Below are 20,996 nucleotides of genomic sequence, written 5' to 3' on the forward strand. Positions count from 1 at the left end.
TTATTAATATAGAACAGACCTTATAACAGCATGTGTGCCTTTAAGTGTTTATCTGTCAAAGATGATAAAGATAATAATCCTAATATATAAAAAATAAATGTGAATATATTTCAATAAATGATTATTAAACAGTTTTATTTTAGCTTTAGACTTCATTTTTTCAAAATAAAATTTAAGACAAAAGTGAAGAAAACATTCAAGAGGGGAAGAAAGGTCAGACCCGTGCTTTGTTTTATTTTGAAAGGTATTCAGCGGAAGTGTTTGGTGTGTCGTTGATCGTTGCGATCTTAACCAACCAATAAATGGGTCAGAGAGCGCAGCGCTGGTAAACAATGTTCCCAGGTTTGTCAGGCAGCCGTGGGCTGCTGTCTCTCCGGCGGAGCCTCATTCACAGCCGCTACGTCAGCTTAGAAAACACCGCCAGGGTAAGTCCTCCACCTCCGTTAAACAGAAGGTGCTTAAAGAGGAAGCAGGAGAAGTAAAGGTTATCCTTGAGTTGGAGGAAGGTTGGAGCCCTAAATGGGAAACGGAAATTATTCAGGTTATTTAGCCTATTGCAATTGGTTTCAACATATATATCTTTTGGCACCCCTCATTTTTTATTTTAGTTTTTTTTAATATTTTATTTTTATTATATTATTATTATACTTTTTTATTCCTTTTTTGACAGCTCTATTTTATCTCAACTTGATTGAAAACTAAACAGCGTCAATATTGACACCATGTAGCTAATCTCTCATTTTGTGAGCAAGCTCTTCTACGTTACTGCATATTTTTTTCCCTAAACGTAAAGCAAGTAAACATATGAAATGTCTGAGGTAAAGACGCCAGTTTATGAATTTTTTGTAAACTTCAAGGCGAGTTTACGTTTGAATTAGCTTAAAACCATCTGCGCTTCTGACAGCTAATGATGCATTCAAGTACACCCAGTAAAATGCTCACTCTATCGTGTTAATTTGTAGTAATTAACTGATTCAAACAGATTCCTCATCTGGTTGCAGAGGGCCAACTTGGTTAGCTTCTAATTGAAGTCCGGGTTAATGGTCAACACGTCTCAGTCAATCAGTGTGTGTTGATCCCATGGTTTGAGTCTGAAACCAGTGACTACTACTGAACCAAATCCATTTAGTTTAAACATCAGCAAAGCCAGATGGCTGTTGTGATGGAGTTTTCCTCTCCACTGTCGCTATAAGCATGCTTAGTGTGAGGGATTGCTGAAGAGTCAATGAGTCGATGCAATCAGCTGGTTTTCCTTAGATAGAAACATTGAATCAATCTGACTGGATGATCTGGTGAACTGGAAAGTGACCTGAGATGACATGATGGGAATTGGAGCTATAGAAACTGAATTGAAATTGAATTTAATTGATGTCCACATATGCAATGAACAATTCAGTAAAAATCCTCACTTTCTCTCCCCCAGGATTGTTCTTTTTTCCATTACTTATAAATTTTTCATAACTTTTAACAAATTTCAGTGTCAGACAAAAAAATTGAAGTAAATATAAAATTCAGTTTTGAAATGACAATTTCGTTAAATAAAAAACCCCCAAAATTCTAAATTTACATGGTTAACTTTTGTTTTCAACACACTTTTGCTGACTTTTCTTTCCAAACTAAATAACCTTCCCACACAGTACAAATGCTAGGCCATGTGTAAATATAGGTGTGCAGTTATTACCCATATATGTTGGTTTTTTTACGCTTTAATGAACTATTAAATTGTTAAAAGGTAGACAATACACCGAGGTGAAACCGGATATCAGTGAACAGTTCATTTTAGTGATTAAACACAACACAAACCTGTACATATTAATTTCACAGAGTGATGTAAGTCATGTTTTTATTTCTGTTAATTTGGTTTATTATCACTTGCAACCAAATTAGAAATTTCAACACTGTTTCTCAAAAACATATCACATCAGACTAATTAAAGAATGTATTCTTGTGTTTTTGCAGAAGGCTGCAGTGAGCAGGGTTCTGTCTGAGTTTAGATCTATATGTGGGGAGGAGGGCGTCTCGCTTGGCGAAGCCGTCAGAGAGCAGCATGGTAAAGATGAATCGGTACACAGGTCAGCTGTTATCTGTTTACTAAACTGAACCAAATCTTCTAAGCTCCGGTTTTAAAGATTACATGCTATTTTTTTGTAAAGCAGTGATAAGAATCTTGCATTGTTTCTGTGCAGATGTCGACCCCCAGATGTGGTGGTGTTCCCACGCTGTGTGGAGGAGGTCAGTGCTCTGGCAAAAGTCTGCCACGACCACAACCTTCCCATCATCCCTTTCGGCACCGGGACCGGTTTGGAAGGAGGAGTCGGTGCTGTGAAAGTGAGAGAATATCAGCATCGGTATTGCTGCCATGGCTGCAAGCAGCGCAGCAATGAAAGGCTCTGTTTCCAGGAGCATTTTTAATTGCTTATCATTAAATTAAACTTTGCTCAGGGTGGCGTGTGCTTCAGTTTGAGAAACATGGATCAGATCCTGGACCTTCACCCAGAGGACTTTGATGTGACCGTTGAGCCTGGTGTGACCAGAAAAGCCCTTAACGCCTACCTACGAGACACGGGCCTCTGGTTTCCTGTAGGTCAGTCACACCTTTCCCTGTATTCAGTCTTTCCCTCCAGTCAAACTGCTCTTAGGTGAAATTCTCCCTCTAACCTGCCCGCTCGCACAATTGTACGCTGCTCCCTCATTCTCAGCGCACAGGAAAATCAGTTCGGCACATAAAACTAAAAACTTTAATAAACTTTGATAACATAAAACTATGAATACATGTTTAATATTATTTTACCACTTCAAACCAACAATATTGGCGAAACAACTGTCGTCCCCTTTGAATTTCGTTAGATAATATGGAGCAAACAAGAACAGTTTGTGCTTGCCTTACTACACTAAATATTATAATAATAAAAACAATAAAAAGCAGGGAATGCATTCCTCTTTCTATTATTCTATTTGGATTCTTATAACATCTCAACCTGCTGGACACATAAGGTGGCTTTATTGAATATGCTGGTGAAGATTCTCAGTCATCCAGATTCATTCGAAAAAGTGAAAAGACAATCCTCTGGATTTTGTTTCCAAGTTTGAAGACGTTGCGCTTCCCATCCAGGAAGCTTTTTCAACTCAAAAAGTCATATTTATTTACTTAATTATTATTTAATTCAAACTCAACGCTAATTCTGACATTGATCTAGATACTGTTTAATGCCATTTTTAAATATTAATTTCAAATTAGTTTTATAGTAGAAAACAATACATTTAAGAATTAGATTTGGATGAATATGTGTAATAAAACATCAGTATCGTTTAAAAAAAGGTTCAGCAAATTCAGAGCATTGGGAACCTCTACAGATGTATAGATAAGAATATCCAACAGGATGAAGATTGTTGGCCGGGGGCCTTAATTATTTAGGCTTTCAGAACAATGAAGTTCTCTGGTTTGTAACAGCCCTGCTATCCAACATTCACGCAGCGCAGGAACATCACCCACATTTCACTGGCAACCTGGTGACAGGGTTCTCACCTGTCCTTGAAATTCTTGAAAGTTTGTGAATTTAAAACCATTTGTTCAAGGCGCTGGACAGTTTTTTTTTGTTGTTGAAAAATTCCATAAAAAGACACCTATCCTTATCCAAAAGAGGGATTTAGATTTCCTACTACAAGGTGTTTATCCAGATGAAAACTGGCTATTAAACCTACACTTTTTTCACTTTTTTTATGGACACCTTCTCTTATAGCAGGGTGAAATTAACAGAGTTCTGCAGTGTTCAAATTAATTGGATCTCATTATGCTAAACCTGACAAACTTTTCACCTCGAATATTAATTTATTCACGACTAGATGGCATATGACGGTTATATAAGGCTTAAAGAAATTAAAGATTTTTGCAACACATTTGCAGGGCTGCAGCACAGTCCATCACTAGGCGTATCCACGTATTGTGGATATAATTCTTAGGATTTGAACATGTTTCATATGTTTTCTTGGCTTCTGCTGATAATACTGCTTTCTTTTATTTCTCTTGATCCAGAAACTTTTGTTCCATTCAGTTTTTTTTTTTTTATTGAATTTGCATTATATTAAAATTGTTTATGTATCAAATTTAGCAGCTATATGCCACAAAATCTTACATTCGGGTTTTAGGGACTTGGTCCTGAAAAGTCCTTGAAAGGACCTTAAATTTGATGTCTACCGAAGTGTGGAACCCTGCAGTAATCTAGCTGTTCTTGCTTTAGATCCTGGAGCCGATGCTTCCCTGTGTGGCATGGCTGCCACCAGTGCCTCTGGGACTAACGCCGTGCGTTATGGGACCATGAGAGAAAACGTCATGAATCTGGAGGTGGTTTTGTCCGATGGAACGGTCATACATACGGCCGGGAAAGGCAGGCGTCCCAGGTGCTTCATCAGTCACATACGCTCTGCCGCTTTTTCTCTTGTTTTATTATTTAGGTTTTTTTTCTTTGTTCTTTTTTGTTTTTTAGGAAAACCTCTGCAGGATACAATCTGACAAACCTGTTTGTGGGCTCAGAGGGCACATTGGGGATTATTACCAAGACGACGTTACGGCTGTACGGCATCCCAGAGGCCATGGTGTCGGCTGTCTGCTCTTTTCCTTCAGTACAGGCTGCTGTAGACAGCACCGTGCAGATTCTACAGGCTGGAGTCCCCATCGCCCGCATCGGTAAGGAAACAAGCACACAGCACATTTATTTAAAGGTTGCATTGTAAGGAAAAAATAAATATGGGCTCAAATCCCCCTGGCAGTTAAAATTCACATAAACCAAAAAAAAAAACAATGTTTATAAAATATTGTCTTTATCTCCCCAACCCGTTTCTGCTGTGTGTTTGTACCTTCAGAGTTTCTGGATGATGTGATGATCGATGCGTGCAACAAGTTCAGCTCCCTGTCCTACCCGGTCACCCCGACTCTGTTCCTAGAGTTTCACGGATCAGAACGCAGCCTGGAAGAACAAGTCACCACAGCGGGTGTGTGAGACCAGAGGAATTCACTGATAGCTAGGACTTCTTATATTTTATGTGTTAGGGTAACAGTAGCGCTGAAACCAGCTGTTCCACGTGACGGAAAATCAGGAGTCAAACAAAATCCTCAGTCTATGTATGTTTTTTTCTTTTTTTTTTTTCTGCAGAGGAGGTCACGCAGAGCAATGAAGGCTCCGACTTCCAGTGGGCTCGAGATGCAGAGACGAGGAATCGGCTGTGGAAAGCTCGTCATGATGCCTGGTACGCCGCGCAGGCGCTCAGGCCGGGCTGCAAGGTACAGCGAATCAGGACAGTAAAACATGGAGCACTGCACATTTAAAACACAAACAAACTAAGAAGATGTTTGGTTTTATACTACTAGACTTTTAATACTAAGGGGAAAAAATGAAATCAGAGTTACTGTTGCAAGAAGAAGACAGCTATTCTACCGGAATGTCTTCTTGAAAGTTTCTGCCTGTAAATATGGATGAGTTGTTCTGTGGGAAAACGGGAATTGCATCTTTATTTATCGTAAAACATGACCAAAATTGATAAAAGTGATAACCTTTATTTTCTTCATAATATATATTTCAGTAAAGGGGTAAGTATTTATTAAAATTTAGCCTAAATATTTTGGGAAATGTAAAAACATTATAGAAAGATTTTCTCCTTAAGAAATATTCATATCACTGCATACATTTGTTTTTTTCCTGTTTATATATTTATTTTTTAATGTTGACATATTGTATGAAATAATCTGGGGTCCAGTCAAAAAAAGACCAATAAATGCAAATGTCTGCCATAAATAAATAGTGAAATAGTGAATTTATTTTAAGACAACACCATAACGTAACACAGATTTGATAATAATGTATTTTTGCATTTTCTGTTTGTGTTTTAAACATGTTTGACCAAATAGTTTCTATCAGGTAAAAATAACTCGACTGACATCGAATAAATTCAAACCAACTTCCATCAACATTTATATAGTTTTTTTAATTTATTATTTATATCTTGAGTATGTTAAAGGCTTTTATTTGTATAAATTCAATTTACAATGCTGTCATGTACAAAGTTTAAAGAGTTTTGTCTTAACCTTTTATAATATTGACTGCAGGATATTAATGGTCTTTTCTATTAAACTAAATCTAATAATGGTTTTGTTTTATAATACCAGAATCTGTCTAAATCAATAGAATATATACTGTATTATGGTAACTGAGTGACCCTGAGGTACTGTGACATAATCTCGTCTGTATGTGTGTTTTATGAAGGCTTATTCTACAGATGTGTGCGTCCCTCTGTCAGAACTCCCTCAGATTATCGTGGAGACAAAGAAAGACCTGCTGGAGAGCAAGCTGACTGGTGAGTCAAGGACTTGGAATCAAACTGAAATCGTTTATTGTCCCCGAGGGGCATTTTATTCAAAGCAGTTAACAAATAAACACAGAAGATGAGCTCTTATCAAAAAATATTAATAAAAAGGGAAATAAATCAAAATATTACAGGATGAACCAAAACTGCAGGCAGAAGAATTATTGGAACTTATTAAAAAAAGCATCAGCTAAGGCAGGGTTCGGCAACCCAAACTGTTCAAAGAGCCAAAAAAAACAAATCTGTCTGGAGCTGCAAAAATGGAAAAGTCTTATATAAGATGTGTGGCTACACAGACTCGAAGTGTATTAGCCCACTATAGAAAAGGACTACATGGGCGTAAATATGTAAGAAGCATTCATGATTAAATGGTTATCCTGGATTAAATGTCACATCTGTGACTACTCTGCTGTATGATGTAGGGATGCACGATATTGGGATTTTGGCCGATATCCGATATGCCGATATTTTAAAACTCATGTAGCCGATAACCGATATCGATACCGATGTTAAAGCTGGACAAAAATAAGTAGTCATTGAAAATAGCAGTTTTGTTATCCATTTCTGACACTTTGAAAAATAAAATACTCAAATATATTTTCATATGCTGATATCAAATTGATTTTTAAAAACGCGGTATCGATCTATTTTACTTTAAAAATCTCGTGAAATTCCATCGTTCTGTTACAAACTCTCGTGATATTTTGCAAATTCTTGTGAGATTTTGTTAGTAAAATAGATCGATACCGCGTCAATATATCAACATATAAAAATATGGCAACATTTGGTGAATTTTCGGGGGATTTCGTAGCATAACGATGACATATAGCAATATTTCATTAGTAAAAGAGATTGATATGGTGTTTTTAAATGGCAATATATCAGCATATGAAGATATTGGGATATTTTAATGGATCAATATTTTTTCCCTCGTCTTTAGAAGTTTTTAAGTCTGTAAAAAAGAAGTTTTTGAGGGAGAAGAAGAAGTAGTATTTTTTTTTTTTTTAGACTTTAGAAACTCAGAAGCTGATCAAATATCGGGTTAAATATCGGTGGGGGGGGGGGGGGCGACATTCAGTTTTAAGGCCGATAGGGGGCCGATTATATCGTGCATCCCTAGTATGATATGTTATGCTTTAAGTTTAAATTGCATTACGATTTTAAATTTTTGTTACATTGATTAAATTATAGAAACAAAGTAAAGAAATCAGATTGTTTATTTTAAATTTTTATTTTGAGGATTTGGGATTAAAAAATGGTGGAAAGTTCGCTTACCTGCATCAGAGCGCTACCAGTTCGATCTATAATTGGTTTTCCATGCTTGCAACAAAACTAGCAGCAGCGGTGGAGATTGGAGATGCAATCCACTTAAATCTATCTTTCCAATCCTCTTATTTATCCAGAAGTTCTGCAATCGCACTTTTTCTCTCACTCCCAACTTGGTGGTCGGCTGCAAATTTAGCATGCTTCCCCTGGAAATGCCTTTCCAAATTACTCTTTATTACTCACAACTTTTCATTACAAAGCAAACATGCAGGCAATCTTTGTTCACAACAGCCACCTGCCTGGCACCCCGTAGCGCTGAATCATGTGTTGGAGGCTGTGACCAGGATCGGTTTTCGGCCCTGGCATTTTTCCATCCGTACCCCACACGCACACGCACACACAAAAAAAAATTGAAGGACAGTCAAACGCGTGCTTCAAATGTGAAATACAATACATATATACATTGTGGATTAACAAACCTATATACTAGCATCACACGACAACCATCACCAGACTTCTATAATGCAGTTTTACTGGATTTGGTTATTAACACGGACAAAACAGTGACTGCTGCTGCGTAACGTGAGCGCCACTCACCACATCAGCAGGGTGGCCAGATGTCACTGACTCACGTTTTCCAGCCCAAAAAATTTTCTTAAACCTCCTGGATATACGAAATCTCGCCAAAATTAAACCAAAGTCTATTGATTTCTTAGGCCATTAATCTAAAGAAAATGTTTTACCCATAGATGGCCATCCTAAACTGTCAGATTGGGAAACATCCCAACCTGCCAACAATGCATGTAAGACGGGAAACGTTAGCCTTTAGATGAAAACCCCATCATGTACCGCAACATATTTTTGTAAAATATTCAAACATAGATTCGCCAAATATAAGAGGAACGTCGTAGTTTGTTTAAAAAAAAAGCATTTTAGTTTTATTATAATTTAGTTTGTTGCAAGGATTTTACAGTTTGAAGAAATAGCAGATTACACCAAATGCCAACCGTCACAAGGATGTTCATGACGAGGAAGAGCTTTAAATACTGCATGCATCATTTAGGTAGTTAACATGGTATTTCTTCTTGAGCTCCTTGAGTTATTTACTGTCACAGGTAGGAGCTTCGGCTGGAAAATAAGTGTTGGGGCCGGTATGATTTAAGGAGGGCCGCCCCTCGCACGCTGAAGTTTGGACCGGGTATCACAGATTACCAGTCTGAGCCTGACTGTGATGCAAATCTTTGTTGACAGAAATATTTACATTTATTGTTTAAATGTATTTATTATACATATTTTACACAATTGGAAACAGAATGAATGTTTGTTTGACCTCCTGCACACCATACTAAAACGGACAAACAAACAAAAAAATATTTTTTTCACTTTAATATATTTTTTTGAAAAAGCCCCAGGGAGCCCGGAGGGGGGGGCATTAAAGAGCCGCAGGTTGCTGAGCCCTGAGCTAAGGGAATAAAGGAGCTCAGGAATAGGCTTTAGTAACCTCCCTTCTTGATGGTAGGAGCTTAAACTCAGTGCACAAAGGATGTTTTATTTTCTATTATTGGGGTAATGATGCAAACATTTAACCAATGTGTATTAGACATTTTCAGTTCACAGAGCCTCACAAGCCCTTTGTTGTTGTTTTTCCTCTAATACTGCCATCCCAAACTTAGGGTCTCTAAATACATTTTTAGGCTGTAAAACACAATAAAGCAGCACATCCTCATAAAAAAAAGGGTTTTGCCTATGGGTTGGATCTTTATTTGTAAATAATAAAAGGTTTAAAATCTTTATATCATTATTTTCCTATGAACAGCATTATGTTAATCAAATAAGATCCCCCTGCTGTACAGCTACTTGGAATTACTAATCCTTAAAGCCCCCTAAAACCTTCAAATGATGTTATTTAAAATGTATAAACAATAATATATATATATATATATATATATATATATATATATATATATATATATATATATATATATATATATATAGTGTGTATATATATATATATATATATATGTATATACTGTATATATATATATATACTGTATATATGAATAAATAACATAGTAAAATAGCTGTCATTCTTAGCAATATTTCTAAATAAAATAATGTTGAAACATTGAACTGAACATGTTCTTCATTTCACAGATTGTTCCCTACTGAAGGGAACAATATGTGAAACGGTGTTAATAAATTTAGAAGGCCCTGTAGGTATTATCATTCATAGTTACACTGATATTTACATTTCTGGATTGGAAAAGTACATTTTCACCACATGTCATCTCAAGGCACGTTACAGAGACGATTCAACCAGATCATGCAGTCCGATCAGTTCTGTTCTATCTAAGGAAAACAAGCTGATTGCATTGACTCTTCAGCAATCCCTCACACTAAGCATGCTTGTAGCGACAGTGGAGAGGCAAAACTCCCTTTGAACAGGAAGAAACCTCCAGCAGAACCAGGCTCAGTGTGAGCGGCCATCTGCTGAGGCCCACTGGGGTTCAAGGAGACAGAAGCAGACATGCAGATATATTATTAAGCTGGTAAATTACACCAAAACCGCTCTGCAGATCTAACCCAACCATACCTTCATTTTATGCATTTAGAACATAAAGTAACCCTGATGTGGTAAAGGTTTGTCTTCAGACATCAATAAAACTGCTTATTGAACTGAATAGAAATTAACACCGATAACATTTATTACCGTATTATCTGGACTATAAGCCTCTGATATCTACAGCAATGTCTCCCACCAAACCTGTAGGGGGAGCTCTACAAATAGCCCCTGCAGTAGAATGCTAGCTCCACTTAGCCTGTTAGCTTGCAGCAGTAAGAGCTCCTGCTGAAAGATGGGGCTTCATCGACTCTTTATTTCAGCTCTGCAGGAGCTGAGCCAAGCCCTTCATTGGTTCTGCAGCTTTAATGTGGCAAAAAAATGTCAAAATGTGTAAATTTGTGAGATTTGTTCTCCGTCATGTCTGCTGCTAGCATGTTTTTGTGGTAGATGAAAATTAGGCCCTTATTCTTTCATTTCCGTCTTTGAGTTCCCCCTCTGATGGTTAGGAAAAAATCACAGAAAAAGCAGGGGTGAAAAAAGTAGAGGCTTATAATCCAGAAAATAAGGTATTCTTTTAAAATATTCTGTATCTTATTGGTAAATGTGTCTGGGGAAAAATGGCATGATTTGATTAAAAATAAGTGAAAGATATGTTTCCAATTTATCCAATGTGCCCTTTAGACTTGATGGAAATATATATATTCTGTTTCAGGTCCTATAGCTGGGCATGTTGGTGATGGCAACTTCCACTGTCTGATGGTTGTGGATCCAAACGACTCAGATGAGCTGCAGCGGGTCCACCTGTTCACAGAGAGGCTGGCCAGGTAATCTACACCAAACCTGCAAAAATTTCTACACAGAGTGGACAGTAAAAACTGAATACATTTGAAATTATAGCAGATTTAACAACAGATTAAACAAAAATGTGTAAAAGAATCAGAAATTGAGATTTATATAAGATGGAAATAGATTTTGGGTTTTTTCTAAACAATCTTAGATCATCAAGGTTTACAATCATCAGCTGTCACGGGTTTGAAAGGGGACTAGAACTGCCCACCACATGTGAAAACAAAACTGATCGTTTGTGCAGAAGCAACCAAGGAAACACTGGCAATTTCAAAGCCCCATGAATCAATGAACCAATTTGACACAATTGTCCAAAACTCCTCAGCATGCTCGATACATTTGATACAGTTTAGAATGGCGGCATCTGCTGGACAGCTTTCAGAACTACAATTGAGCAGGTATTTATATATTTTTTTGTATTTGAGATTCCAAACGCAATGACCTAACCGAGGAGTCAGCAACCCAAACTGCTCAAAGAGCCATATTGGAAGTCTTATATAAGCCTTATATGGCAACACAGGCTTTAAGTGTATTAGCCCACTATAAAAAAAAGGACTATGTGGTCTTAAATATATAATAAGCATTCATGATTAAATGTTTATCCTGGAGCAAATGTCACATAGTAGCATGAGGTGAGGTAGGAGCAGTGAAGGCTCTCACCGCGAAGAGTTCACTGCCCTTCACAATGCGGTTTAGGTTTTGTTGCATTGATGAAATTATAGAAACACGATAAAGGAATCTTTCTATGATGAACGTGTTTCTGTTGGGAGGAGTTGATTGAGTCATGAGGAACCAAGCAGGAACTGACATCCATCATGGCGTCACTCTCTAACCCTGAAATCCCACATCCTCCGTCACCAGCGTTCCTTGGTGTTATTTTTATTTTGAGGATTTGCGGGGGGAAAAATTGAAAAAAAAAATCACGTACCTGCATCAGAGCGCTACCTGTTTGATCTGTGGACGTTTTTTTCATGCCTGAAAATAAAACTAGCAGTAGTGGAGTCTGGAGATGCAATCCATTTCTTAAATCCATCTTTGCTCTCCTCTAATTTATCCAGAAGTTCTGCAATCCCACTTTTTCTCTCACTCACAACTTTGTGATTTTTATTATTTGACAAATTCTCCTGCCAAAGCAGAAATGCAGGCAATCCTTCCGCATTAATAATGAAAGCAAATGATTTGGTCCATTGATCTTTGAATCCTCTGTTCTCATCAGGTATCTTGCTTTTCTCCCCTTTGGGATCCATGGCCTGAGACACACTTCCTTTGCCTGGCACCGCGCCGCGCTGAGACGTGTTGCAGGCTTTGACCACTGATCTCTATGGCTATGACGCACATTTTCATTGAAATAAATGTTTACATATATTGTTTAAATGTATTTATTAAACAAATGTTTACAGCATTGAAAAACATAATAAATGTCTGTTTCACCTCCTGCAAACCATTTTAAAATAAAAAATAAAATTTTCATACATTTTTGAAAAAGCTCCAGGGAGCCGCATGCGGCTCTGTAGCCACGGGTTGCCGACCCCTGCCTTAACCACTAGGCCGCCACTCCCCAAAGATGGCATTAGCATGAAGGGTCTTGCATAAGGACCCGCACTGGCAGCTCATCCCCCCCAGCTGGGATACGAATCAAGGCTTCCTGTTTGCAGGAAAGGTGATTTACCACTTGAGCTAGCCAGCCGCTAAAATTAGGGAAACCTAATGTCCGCATTATTTTACTGAATCTGTTTGTTCCATAATAATAGTAATAGTATTGATAATTATTGTTTAAATAATAAAAAAAACTAATGTCTTACCTATGAAACTGCAATATGATAAACAGCCCTTCTGATGCAGAACAGCTTTGTGACGGTGTGGTCCTGTCACTATGTATCCACATTCTAACCTACCCTGGTTTCTGGGCTGTGTATAACTCGTTCGGCAGATGGGTTAACATGCACCTCTATAAACTATCAGACTCTGAGTTCGAAGACTTTGAATTCGAACACCTCCCTGTTCCTCTATTTCATATCTGTATGTTTTTGCTAATTTATGTTAATAAGGTAACTTCCCGGCCTGTGTGGCCTAATATTTAAGTGAGCTACAACTGTATAAATAGATTGGAACCAGCTCTGCTGCCCAGTAGTTCCCAGAGGTTCTGCATGTTCCTGCTGTGGTTCTGACTGATGAAGATGATCGTATTATAGGAGAAGCATCAATAATATATGGGACTTCTCATGTGAATAAATATCTGTTATAAATTAATAAGTGGATGACTGTGGTAGGTAGAGACGTGTGTGTGTCTATTTTAGATCTATGTGCATGAAGCAAACTATTCTGAATCTATTCTTAACTAGACTTAGATATAAAAATAATTCTAAAAAGTCTTTAAATAAACCCAAATGGAAAAAAATCCCACGGTTTTAGCTGCGACTCTGATGCATTTAAATACTTCAGTGGTATTGAAACGCCCAGATCATTCAGATTTACTGTGAAGCTTGATACGAGTTGTGATGTAAGGAGGCCTCGCTAGCAGACCCAACATGACTGGGTTGCGCTTTAAACGTTGCTCAGCGAGACTTCTGCTTCAAAAAGATTAAAGCTGTGTCGAGCAGACTGACTAGAGCCTAACATCACTAGCATGCATCATCTACAGTTTACTGAAATAAGATGATCATCCCTGTTAAAATTCAGAGTAAAGCCGGGCTTACACTGCAATTTTTTTTGCCCTTTTCGTGCCGACTTTCGTGCGAGAATTTTTTTTTTTTTTTTTTTTTTTTATAACTTTATTTATCAATTTTCACAGAATATTCTTTACAGCATTCATGTTTTATACAACGCTGTCTTTCTTAACATACATAACCCTTACACAAAAAACACCCCAAAAAAAAAAAAAAAAAAAAAAAATTTAAAATAAATAAATAAAAAAAAAAAAAAAAAGTCAAAGCTTAAAAAACACATACACAATACATAGATAAATAATAATGACAAACGAAAATACAAAAATCCGTTCATAGCTGACTAAAAGAGTGTAGCAGTAGATTAGTTATGATAAGATACTCATTTTAAATGTTTCCATATAGTGCAAAAATGGCTGCCATGTTTTGATAAATTTAGCAGTTGAACCTGCCAGTGTACACCTAATCTTTTCTAAATGTAAGAACCTCATGAGCTCCGAGAGCCACTGTTCATGTGTGGGTGGGGCCTTCTGTTTCCACCTCAACAGTATCAGACGTCTCGCAATCAACGTAGCAAAAGCTATTGTATTTGAATTACATTTGGAGAGTAAACTATGCGGGGGTATGATTCCAAAAACTACAGTTAGAGCAGAAGGTTCAAATGTAACATTGTATATTTCTGAGAATGTATTGAATATAGATGACCAATAGGTGTGAAGTTTTGAACATGCCCAGAAAGTGTGAATAAGGGAGCCGACCTCTGACCTGCATCGATTACATAAGGGATCAATCCCTGGATAAAACTTAGCTAGCTTTTCATTAGAAATATGCAACCGGTGCAAGACTTTGAACTGAAGGAGTCCATGTCTAGCGCATATTGAAGAAGAGTGAACCCTGTGAAGAATGGATTGCCAGAGCTCATCTGTTAATGTAATTGCAAGATCTTTCTCCCAATGCGACTTAATAATCGAGAGAGAAGGAGATTGTAAATCTAGCAGTATGGTATAAATCTTTTTAATCGCCCCTCTTTGATGGATGTTTATACCAGTGATTTTATCCAGAGCTGTTTCTTCAGGCAGTTCAGGAAATGTGGGATATCTATTTTTCACAAAATGCCGCAGTTGTAAATAGCGGAAAAAGTGTGTATGCGGAATATTGAACTGTTCCATAAGTTGAGTGAACGAAGCAAAAATCCCATCAATGAAAAGGTGTTTAACTTCGCTGAGTCCATTTCTTTTCCAAATTTTAAAGGCAGAATCAGACATAGAAGGTGGGAACATATGATTTGAACAGATAGGAGTATTAATTGACATAAAATGTTGTCCTAATTTTTTCCTACACTGCACCCAGAGTCTCAGGGAATTATATAGTACAGGGTTGCATTTATAGGTACAAACCTCTAACGGGAGGGCAGAGGTCAACAAAGCAGGTAGACTAGTCTGACCACAATTAGACGACTCAATCTGAAGCCAAGACGGGGTTTCTGTAGAAAAGTCACTTATCCAATATAGCATGTTTCGTATATTTGCTGCCCAGTAATAAGACTGAAAATTTGGCAAAGCTAATCCGCCCATAGGTCTAGGTCTCTGCATAAAATCTTTACGAATTCTGGGTGATTTGCCTCTCCAAATAAAAGCTGCAACGTGTTTATCTAGAGTCACAAAGAATTCTTTTGGGATGCAATATGGAATACACTGAAATAAATAAAGGAACTTGGGCAATATGTTCATTTTTATAGAGTTGACACGGCCCATTAACGATAGTGGCAGATCACTCCACCTTTGAAAATCTAGTTTAGTATTTTCAAGAAGTGGTATAAAGTTCTTTTTAAAGAGATCTTTATATTTGCGAGTAACTTTAACCCCCAAGTAGGTCACGTAGTCCGATTTAACTTTAAAAGGGAACTTTACAAATGAAATCTCCCTGGCTTTAGAGTTTATACTAAATAATTCACTTTTATGTAAATTTAGTTTATAACCCGAGATAGTGCCGAATTGTTCAAGTATGGTAAGAGCATGGGGAAGAGAGCCCAAAGGATCTGATATAAACAGCAGGAGGTCATCAGCATATAAAGATAATTTGTGCTCCTGATCAGCTCTATAGATGCCCTTAACCTTATCTTCTGCTCGCAGCTTAATCGCCAATGGTTCAATTGCTAACGCAAATAAAAGAGGGGATAAGGGGCACCCCTGTCTTGTCCCACGATGAAGAGGGAAGTAACAGGAATACAATGAATTTGTTCGAACACACGCCATAGGTGAGGAGTAAAGTACCTGAACCCAAGAGATGAATTTAGGGCCAAATCCAAATTTATTTAATATGTAAAATAAGTAGTCCCACTCCACCCGATCAAAAGCCTTTTCAGCATCAAGCGAAACGGCGACTTCAGGGGTTGAAGTTGACTCCGTGTATAATATATTCACAAATCTACGCAAGTTAAAAAAGCCATGCCTTCCCTTTACAAATCCTGTTTGATCAGAAGAAATAATATGAGGTAAACATTGTTCTAGCCTGTGAGCCAGGATCTTAGATAATATTTTTAAATCCACATTTAACAGCGATATTGGACGATATGATGAGCATTCAGTTGGGTCCTTATTTGGCTTTAATAACAAAGAAATAGTGGCTTGACGAAGCGTTGGGGGGAGACATTGCCAGTTGAATGATTCAACAAACATGTTTTGTAATAAAGGAGATAAACTATCTTTAAAGGTCTTGAAAAACTCAACCGGGTAACCATCTGGTCCTGGAAATTTTGCATTCTGCATTGAGCCAATTGCAAACTTAATTTCTTCTACAGTAATCTGTTCCTCCAGTTGATCCCTAAGTGTAGAGTCTAAAGTTGGGATCGTCATTTTTTCAAAAAATGTGTCAAACAAACCAGGCATTTTTAAAGACTCTGATTTATAAAGGTTAGAGTAAAACATTTTAAAACTCTCATTTATGTCTTGTGGATCTGTAGTAATCTGTCCAGATTGGGTTTTAATTTCAGGAATTAAGTGTGCAGTTTCGGATTTACGGAGCTGGTGTGCCAAAAGTCTAGACGCTTTTTCCCCATGCTCATACCACATACTCCTGGACTTAAGGATCGCACGTTCAGACTTATCAGTAGAATTTAGATTAAACTCAGTTTGCAAGATCAATCTTTGTTTATATAAATCTGGAGACGGAGTTATAGAGTGCTGTTTGTCTAATTGTGAAATCAGATCTGTCAATTCAGATAAGCGTTTTACCTTTTGTTTTTTAATATGTGAGCAATAGGAAATAATGTGACCACGTAAAAATGCTTTCAAGCTTTCCCAAACTGTACTAAAAGCTATACCCGGTGAAATGTTTATTTTTAAGAAAAGTTCAATTTGTTCCGAAATATATTGTACAAATTCTTTATCTGACAAAAGAAGAGGATTGAGACGCCAAGAATACACAGAACGTTTGTCTGGAAAACTAAGTTCCAAAATAAGTGGGCTATGATCAGATATAACTATACTATCGTATCTGCAAGTTTTTATGTTAGGAAGTAGTTTTTTATCTATGAAAAAGTAATCTATACGTGAATATGTTTGATGAACTGCAGAAAAAAAGGAATATTGTCTGGAATGTGGATATAAATATCTCCAAATATCTACAGCACCGTAATTTTGCAGGAAAGATTGTAAAACTATTGAAGACTTCGGGAGTGAAAAGTTTTTGGTCGAAGAGCGATGTGCGAGAATTTTTTGATCAGGCCGACTTTCAGCCTGATCGTGCATCGTGCGTCATGTAGTGTACAGGGTGTAATGAGGGGCGATCAGCCTCTCATTACCTCCTCCTGATCAGGAATTGTGAGGTTGGGATGACCGTCGTGGGCAAATCGCTCAGTGGGCATGTGCAAACAAGGATTCCTACTCTCAGATGAAATCACAGAAGCATGGCGGGGGTGCAATGAGTAAAATGGAGTTCTTTCTGTAAAATTGGCAGAACATAGTAGCCACGTTTGCTCAGCCATGTCTTTGTCCAAATACATCGTCGCCTTTTCTTTTTAGGGCTTTCAGCAAAAACTGCCAAGGCAGCGCATTTCACTCTAGTGAGCTTCTTATTCTTCTTCTAGATGTTTGGCTTCCGGATAGACTAGTCCCAGTAGCGCCATCTCACTGCGGAGCTGAGTCTGACGTGGTTTTTAGAAGTGCAGTGTGAGCAGGTAGATCGCATCAGGGTGTCGTGCTGAACAGTGTGAGAACATACATAATGAGCTGTGAACTCACAATGTATGACAAACCCTGCTGTGTTGTCGTACAGTGTGAGCTGTAGCTGCGTGCAACGATTAAAAAAAAATCACACAGTGTATGCCTGGCTTTAACCCATTTTTACATCAGAGCACAGGAACAACAAATGAGCCCCTTGCCCTAAAGTTGTTTGATATTTACAGCCACCCACACGTGAAGGGAATTTGTTCTGTCATTGGCATCATAAATGGAGTCCCAAAATTAAGTTTAGAATGTTCTAAAAAGCTGAGCCAAAAAAAAACAAAACATGTATGTAACCAGAGTCAGCTACAGGCGTATAAATGAAATAAAATGTCAAACAATGTGACTAAACTCAAACTGCAGCCTTCTCTGTTTGGAACGGTCGACAACATTTAAGTGTTTCAATGGTTTATTTTTCTGTCTTACGTGAGAAAACTGGAAGGAAGGGGGGTATTATTTTCCCTGAATGCTTTAGTGCTGCACTTGGGGGGATAAAAGAAACATTCAGGGAAAGCAAAAAAAAAAACAACAACAAAATGGTTTCATTGACCCAATTACGTCTCTAGAAGATGGATCTAGATCACTGTAGAGCTTATTGACCTGAAACTCTCCATTATGGCTGAATTAAAACAGTCCTACTAAGAAGAGTTGGGCAGTATTGTTTTTTTCTGTCTGTAAATAAGAAAATCATTAGAAAATGTATTTATTTTTTTATGTAAGGGATAAAAAATCTGTAAGTACCATAAGCGCCCATCTAAAGACAAGGAAAAACAGGATTTTTTGGGCCGTTGAGACGGAACTGATTGTATAACAAAACAAAAAAAGTTAATTTATACATGTTTGTCATTCATATTATAATAAAATGAATAAATCTTTGATTTTGTTCTGCAGGCGTGCATTGGCCATGGACGGCACATGTACAGGAGAGCATGGCGTTGGTTTGGGAAAGAGAGCGCTGCTATGTGAGGAGGTGGGACCTCTGGCCATGCAGGTCATGCAGGGACTCAAGGAGAGTCTGGACCCAAAGAACCTGATGAATCCTGGGAAGGTCCTTCTCAAAGGAGAGTCGTAAACTAAACTCTCCTCACAGAGAGATTAGAGCATAACACACGAATGCAGTGAAAATCCCTTAGGTTGTTATTGTTCTCCATCAAAAAGAAAAAAAAAAGAATAGCATTTGTTTCCACCATAGTTTCTGTTTGATGCACCTGGAAAAAAATGAAATATAGCAGCTGATTTTATTTTTAATTACTTGAAATAATGGAAATGTGTCAAAGTAATCTTTAGTTTTGAGCCTGATTGTACTAATTTTGCTACAGCCTTACCAGTATGTGTAATCTATTATTGTATTTGTGAATAAATTTCATTTCATAAACCATTTTTGAAATGCAACAATAGCATTATGTTTTGGTCCTTCTCATTAAAGCTACAAGTTATTATTTTTTTTCCAAACTTGAAATTGCAATAATAAAAAGTTCAACTTCTTTATTTGCATGTTTGCAAATATGAAACATGGTTAAGCACAAATCATATTAGTCTAACAAATATTTTTAAGACAAGAGATGTTATACAAAGATTAATTTGAATTCACAAATGCATCTCAATAAAGCAGAACATCATAAAACATATTATTTTGTGCTTTACAGTCATTTGAGTAGTGAAACATAATCCCAGCTGTTATTTTTGACATTTTTCATTATAAAAGTTATAGCTAAAACACACTTTGAATGCACATCTAAGAGATATGAATATTAGAGCAATTAAATTGATATTTATCACAGGAACATTATCCTGGACTGTATGTCCATGAGCTGAAGAGTAAATAGTTCTTGTAGCTTCCTTGGATCAATGCAGCTTGGTATGGTATAGAGGTGACCATCTGTGACTCTGCTGAGGAGCTGCGTCTGAGCCGCCCTTAGGTCATCCTCAGGCGTCCGGTTCTTCTAGAAAACTCCATAGATTCCTTGTTGGGTTCAGTCATGCCACAGGTGTTAGAGCAGGTATTGTTACTTTTGGTCGCAGAGCGATGAATCGGTGTTCTAATGCTCCTAATTAGACTGTTGCTCTGACTTTGAACTTGATAAAACAAAGTGGACCAACAAGAAACGATGAAGGGGCTCCCAAAATTATCACAGCAGGCCGTAGACCCGACCTCTAGCAACTTCAGAGATTCTGTTTGTTGATATGGAGTCAATTTTGGTCCATTATTGTTTCAAGAGATGTTTTATAAATAGAAATTAAAAAAATGTCTTGATTAAAAATATGTTTTTAGAGTAACGCAGATTCTAATATTCATATTATAATATAATGTAATAATATATAATATAATATGAATATTATGGATAATATTCAGATATGTAGATTCTAATATTTCAAATGTATATGTTCTCTGAAATTTGTTTTTCCAATTTTTATTTAGCTAAATTTCTCTTTTTCATTGAGTTTCCCACATTGTATTTTTTTAACTTGCATAATACAGATCATATAACCTTCACTTCTGGGGTGAGGAGGGAAGATGTCAGCAGCGACTTTTTTATTGGTAAATATGCGCATTAAAAGCAATCGTTTGTTTCAGGCCTCAGGTGTAGAGAATGTGATTTAGAAAAAATGTAATTTCAAAAAGTCAATCTGAGAAGGAGAAATTTTGAAAAAAAAAAGAATGCATTAAATTGGAAAAATAAAAGAAATAAAGTTTGAAAAGAAAATTATGTCTGAAAATATGACAAAAAGGCAAAGGTACCAACAAAATCTTTTTTTTTTTTATTCATAAGTTTGGCAAAGTTTTATTTTTGGATAGATTTTTTTTTTTTTAGTTTAATTTCTAAAATGCCTTCTTCAATTGCAACAACAATGTAGCAAAATGTACCCCATAGTTTAGGGGAAACGATGACATTTTAATTACATTGTGGGTAAATTGTCCAGTACTCTCCTCCTCCACATAGTGTCAGCATTACATCCATTTTCTACAAGTTCTGCTCACCATGTGAATCCTGTTGAAATGTGATTAATATTCGCTTATTTCTGCTGCTCTGTTTCCTTACATGTTGGTTCAGCTGCTGCGTGGATATTAGCAAAGAG

General features: G+C 37.1%; 1 protein-coding gene across 1 annotated transcript; it reads left to right on the forward strand.

The window, feature by feature from the left end:
- Positions 1–266: 266 nt before the first annotated feature.
- ldhd (lactate dehydrogenase D) lies at positions 267–19,308 on the forward strand. Its single transcript, XM_038274461.1, has 11 exons — positions 267–425; positions 1,960–2,072; positions 2,187–2,328; positions 2,443–2,584; positions 4,239–4,398; positions 4,485–4,684; positions 4,861–4,989; positions 5,151–5,278; positions 6,258–6,348; positions 10,899–11,010; positions 18,810–19,308. The coding sequence occupies exons 1-11, from the start codon at positions 333–335 to the stop codon at positions 18,988–18,990; spliced, it is 1,491 nt and encodes a 496-aa protein (XP_038130389.1). The 5' UTR covers positions 267–332; the 3' UTR covers positions 18,991–19,308.
- Positions 19,309–20,996: the final 1,688 nt, after the last annotated feature.

This window comes from Cyprinodon tularosa, unplaced genomic scaffold (assembly GCF_016077235.1).
Source record: "Cyprinodon tularosa strain WSP-4 unplaced genomic scaffold, ASM1607723v1 ctg917, whole genome shotgun sequence".
NCBI lineage: Eukaryota > Metazoa > Chordata > Actinopteri > Cyprinodontiformes > Cyprinodontidae > Cyprinodon > Cyprinodon tularosa.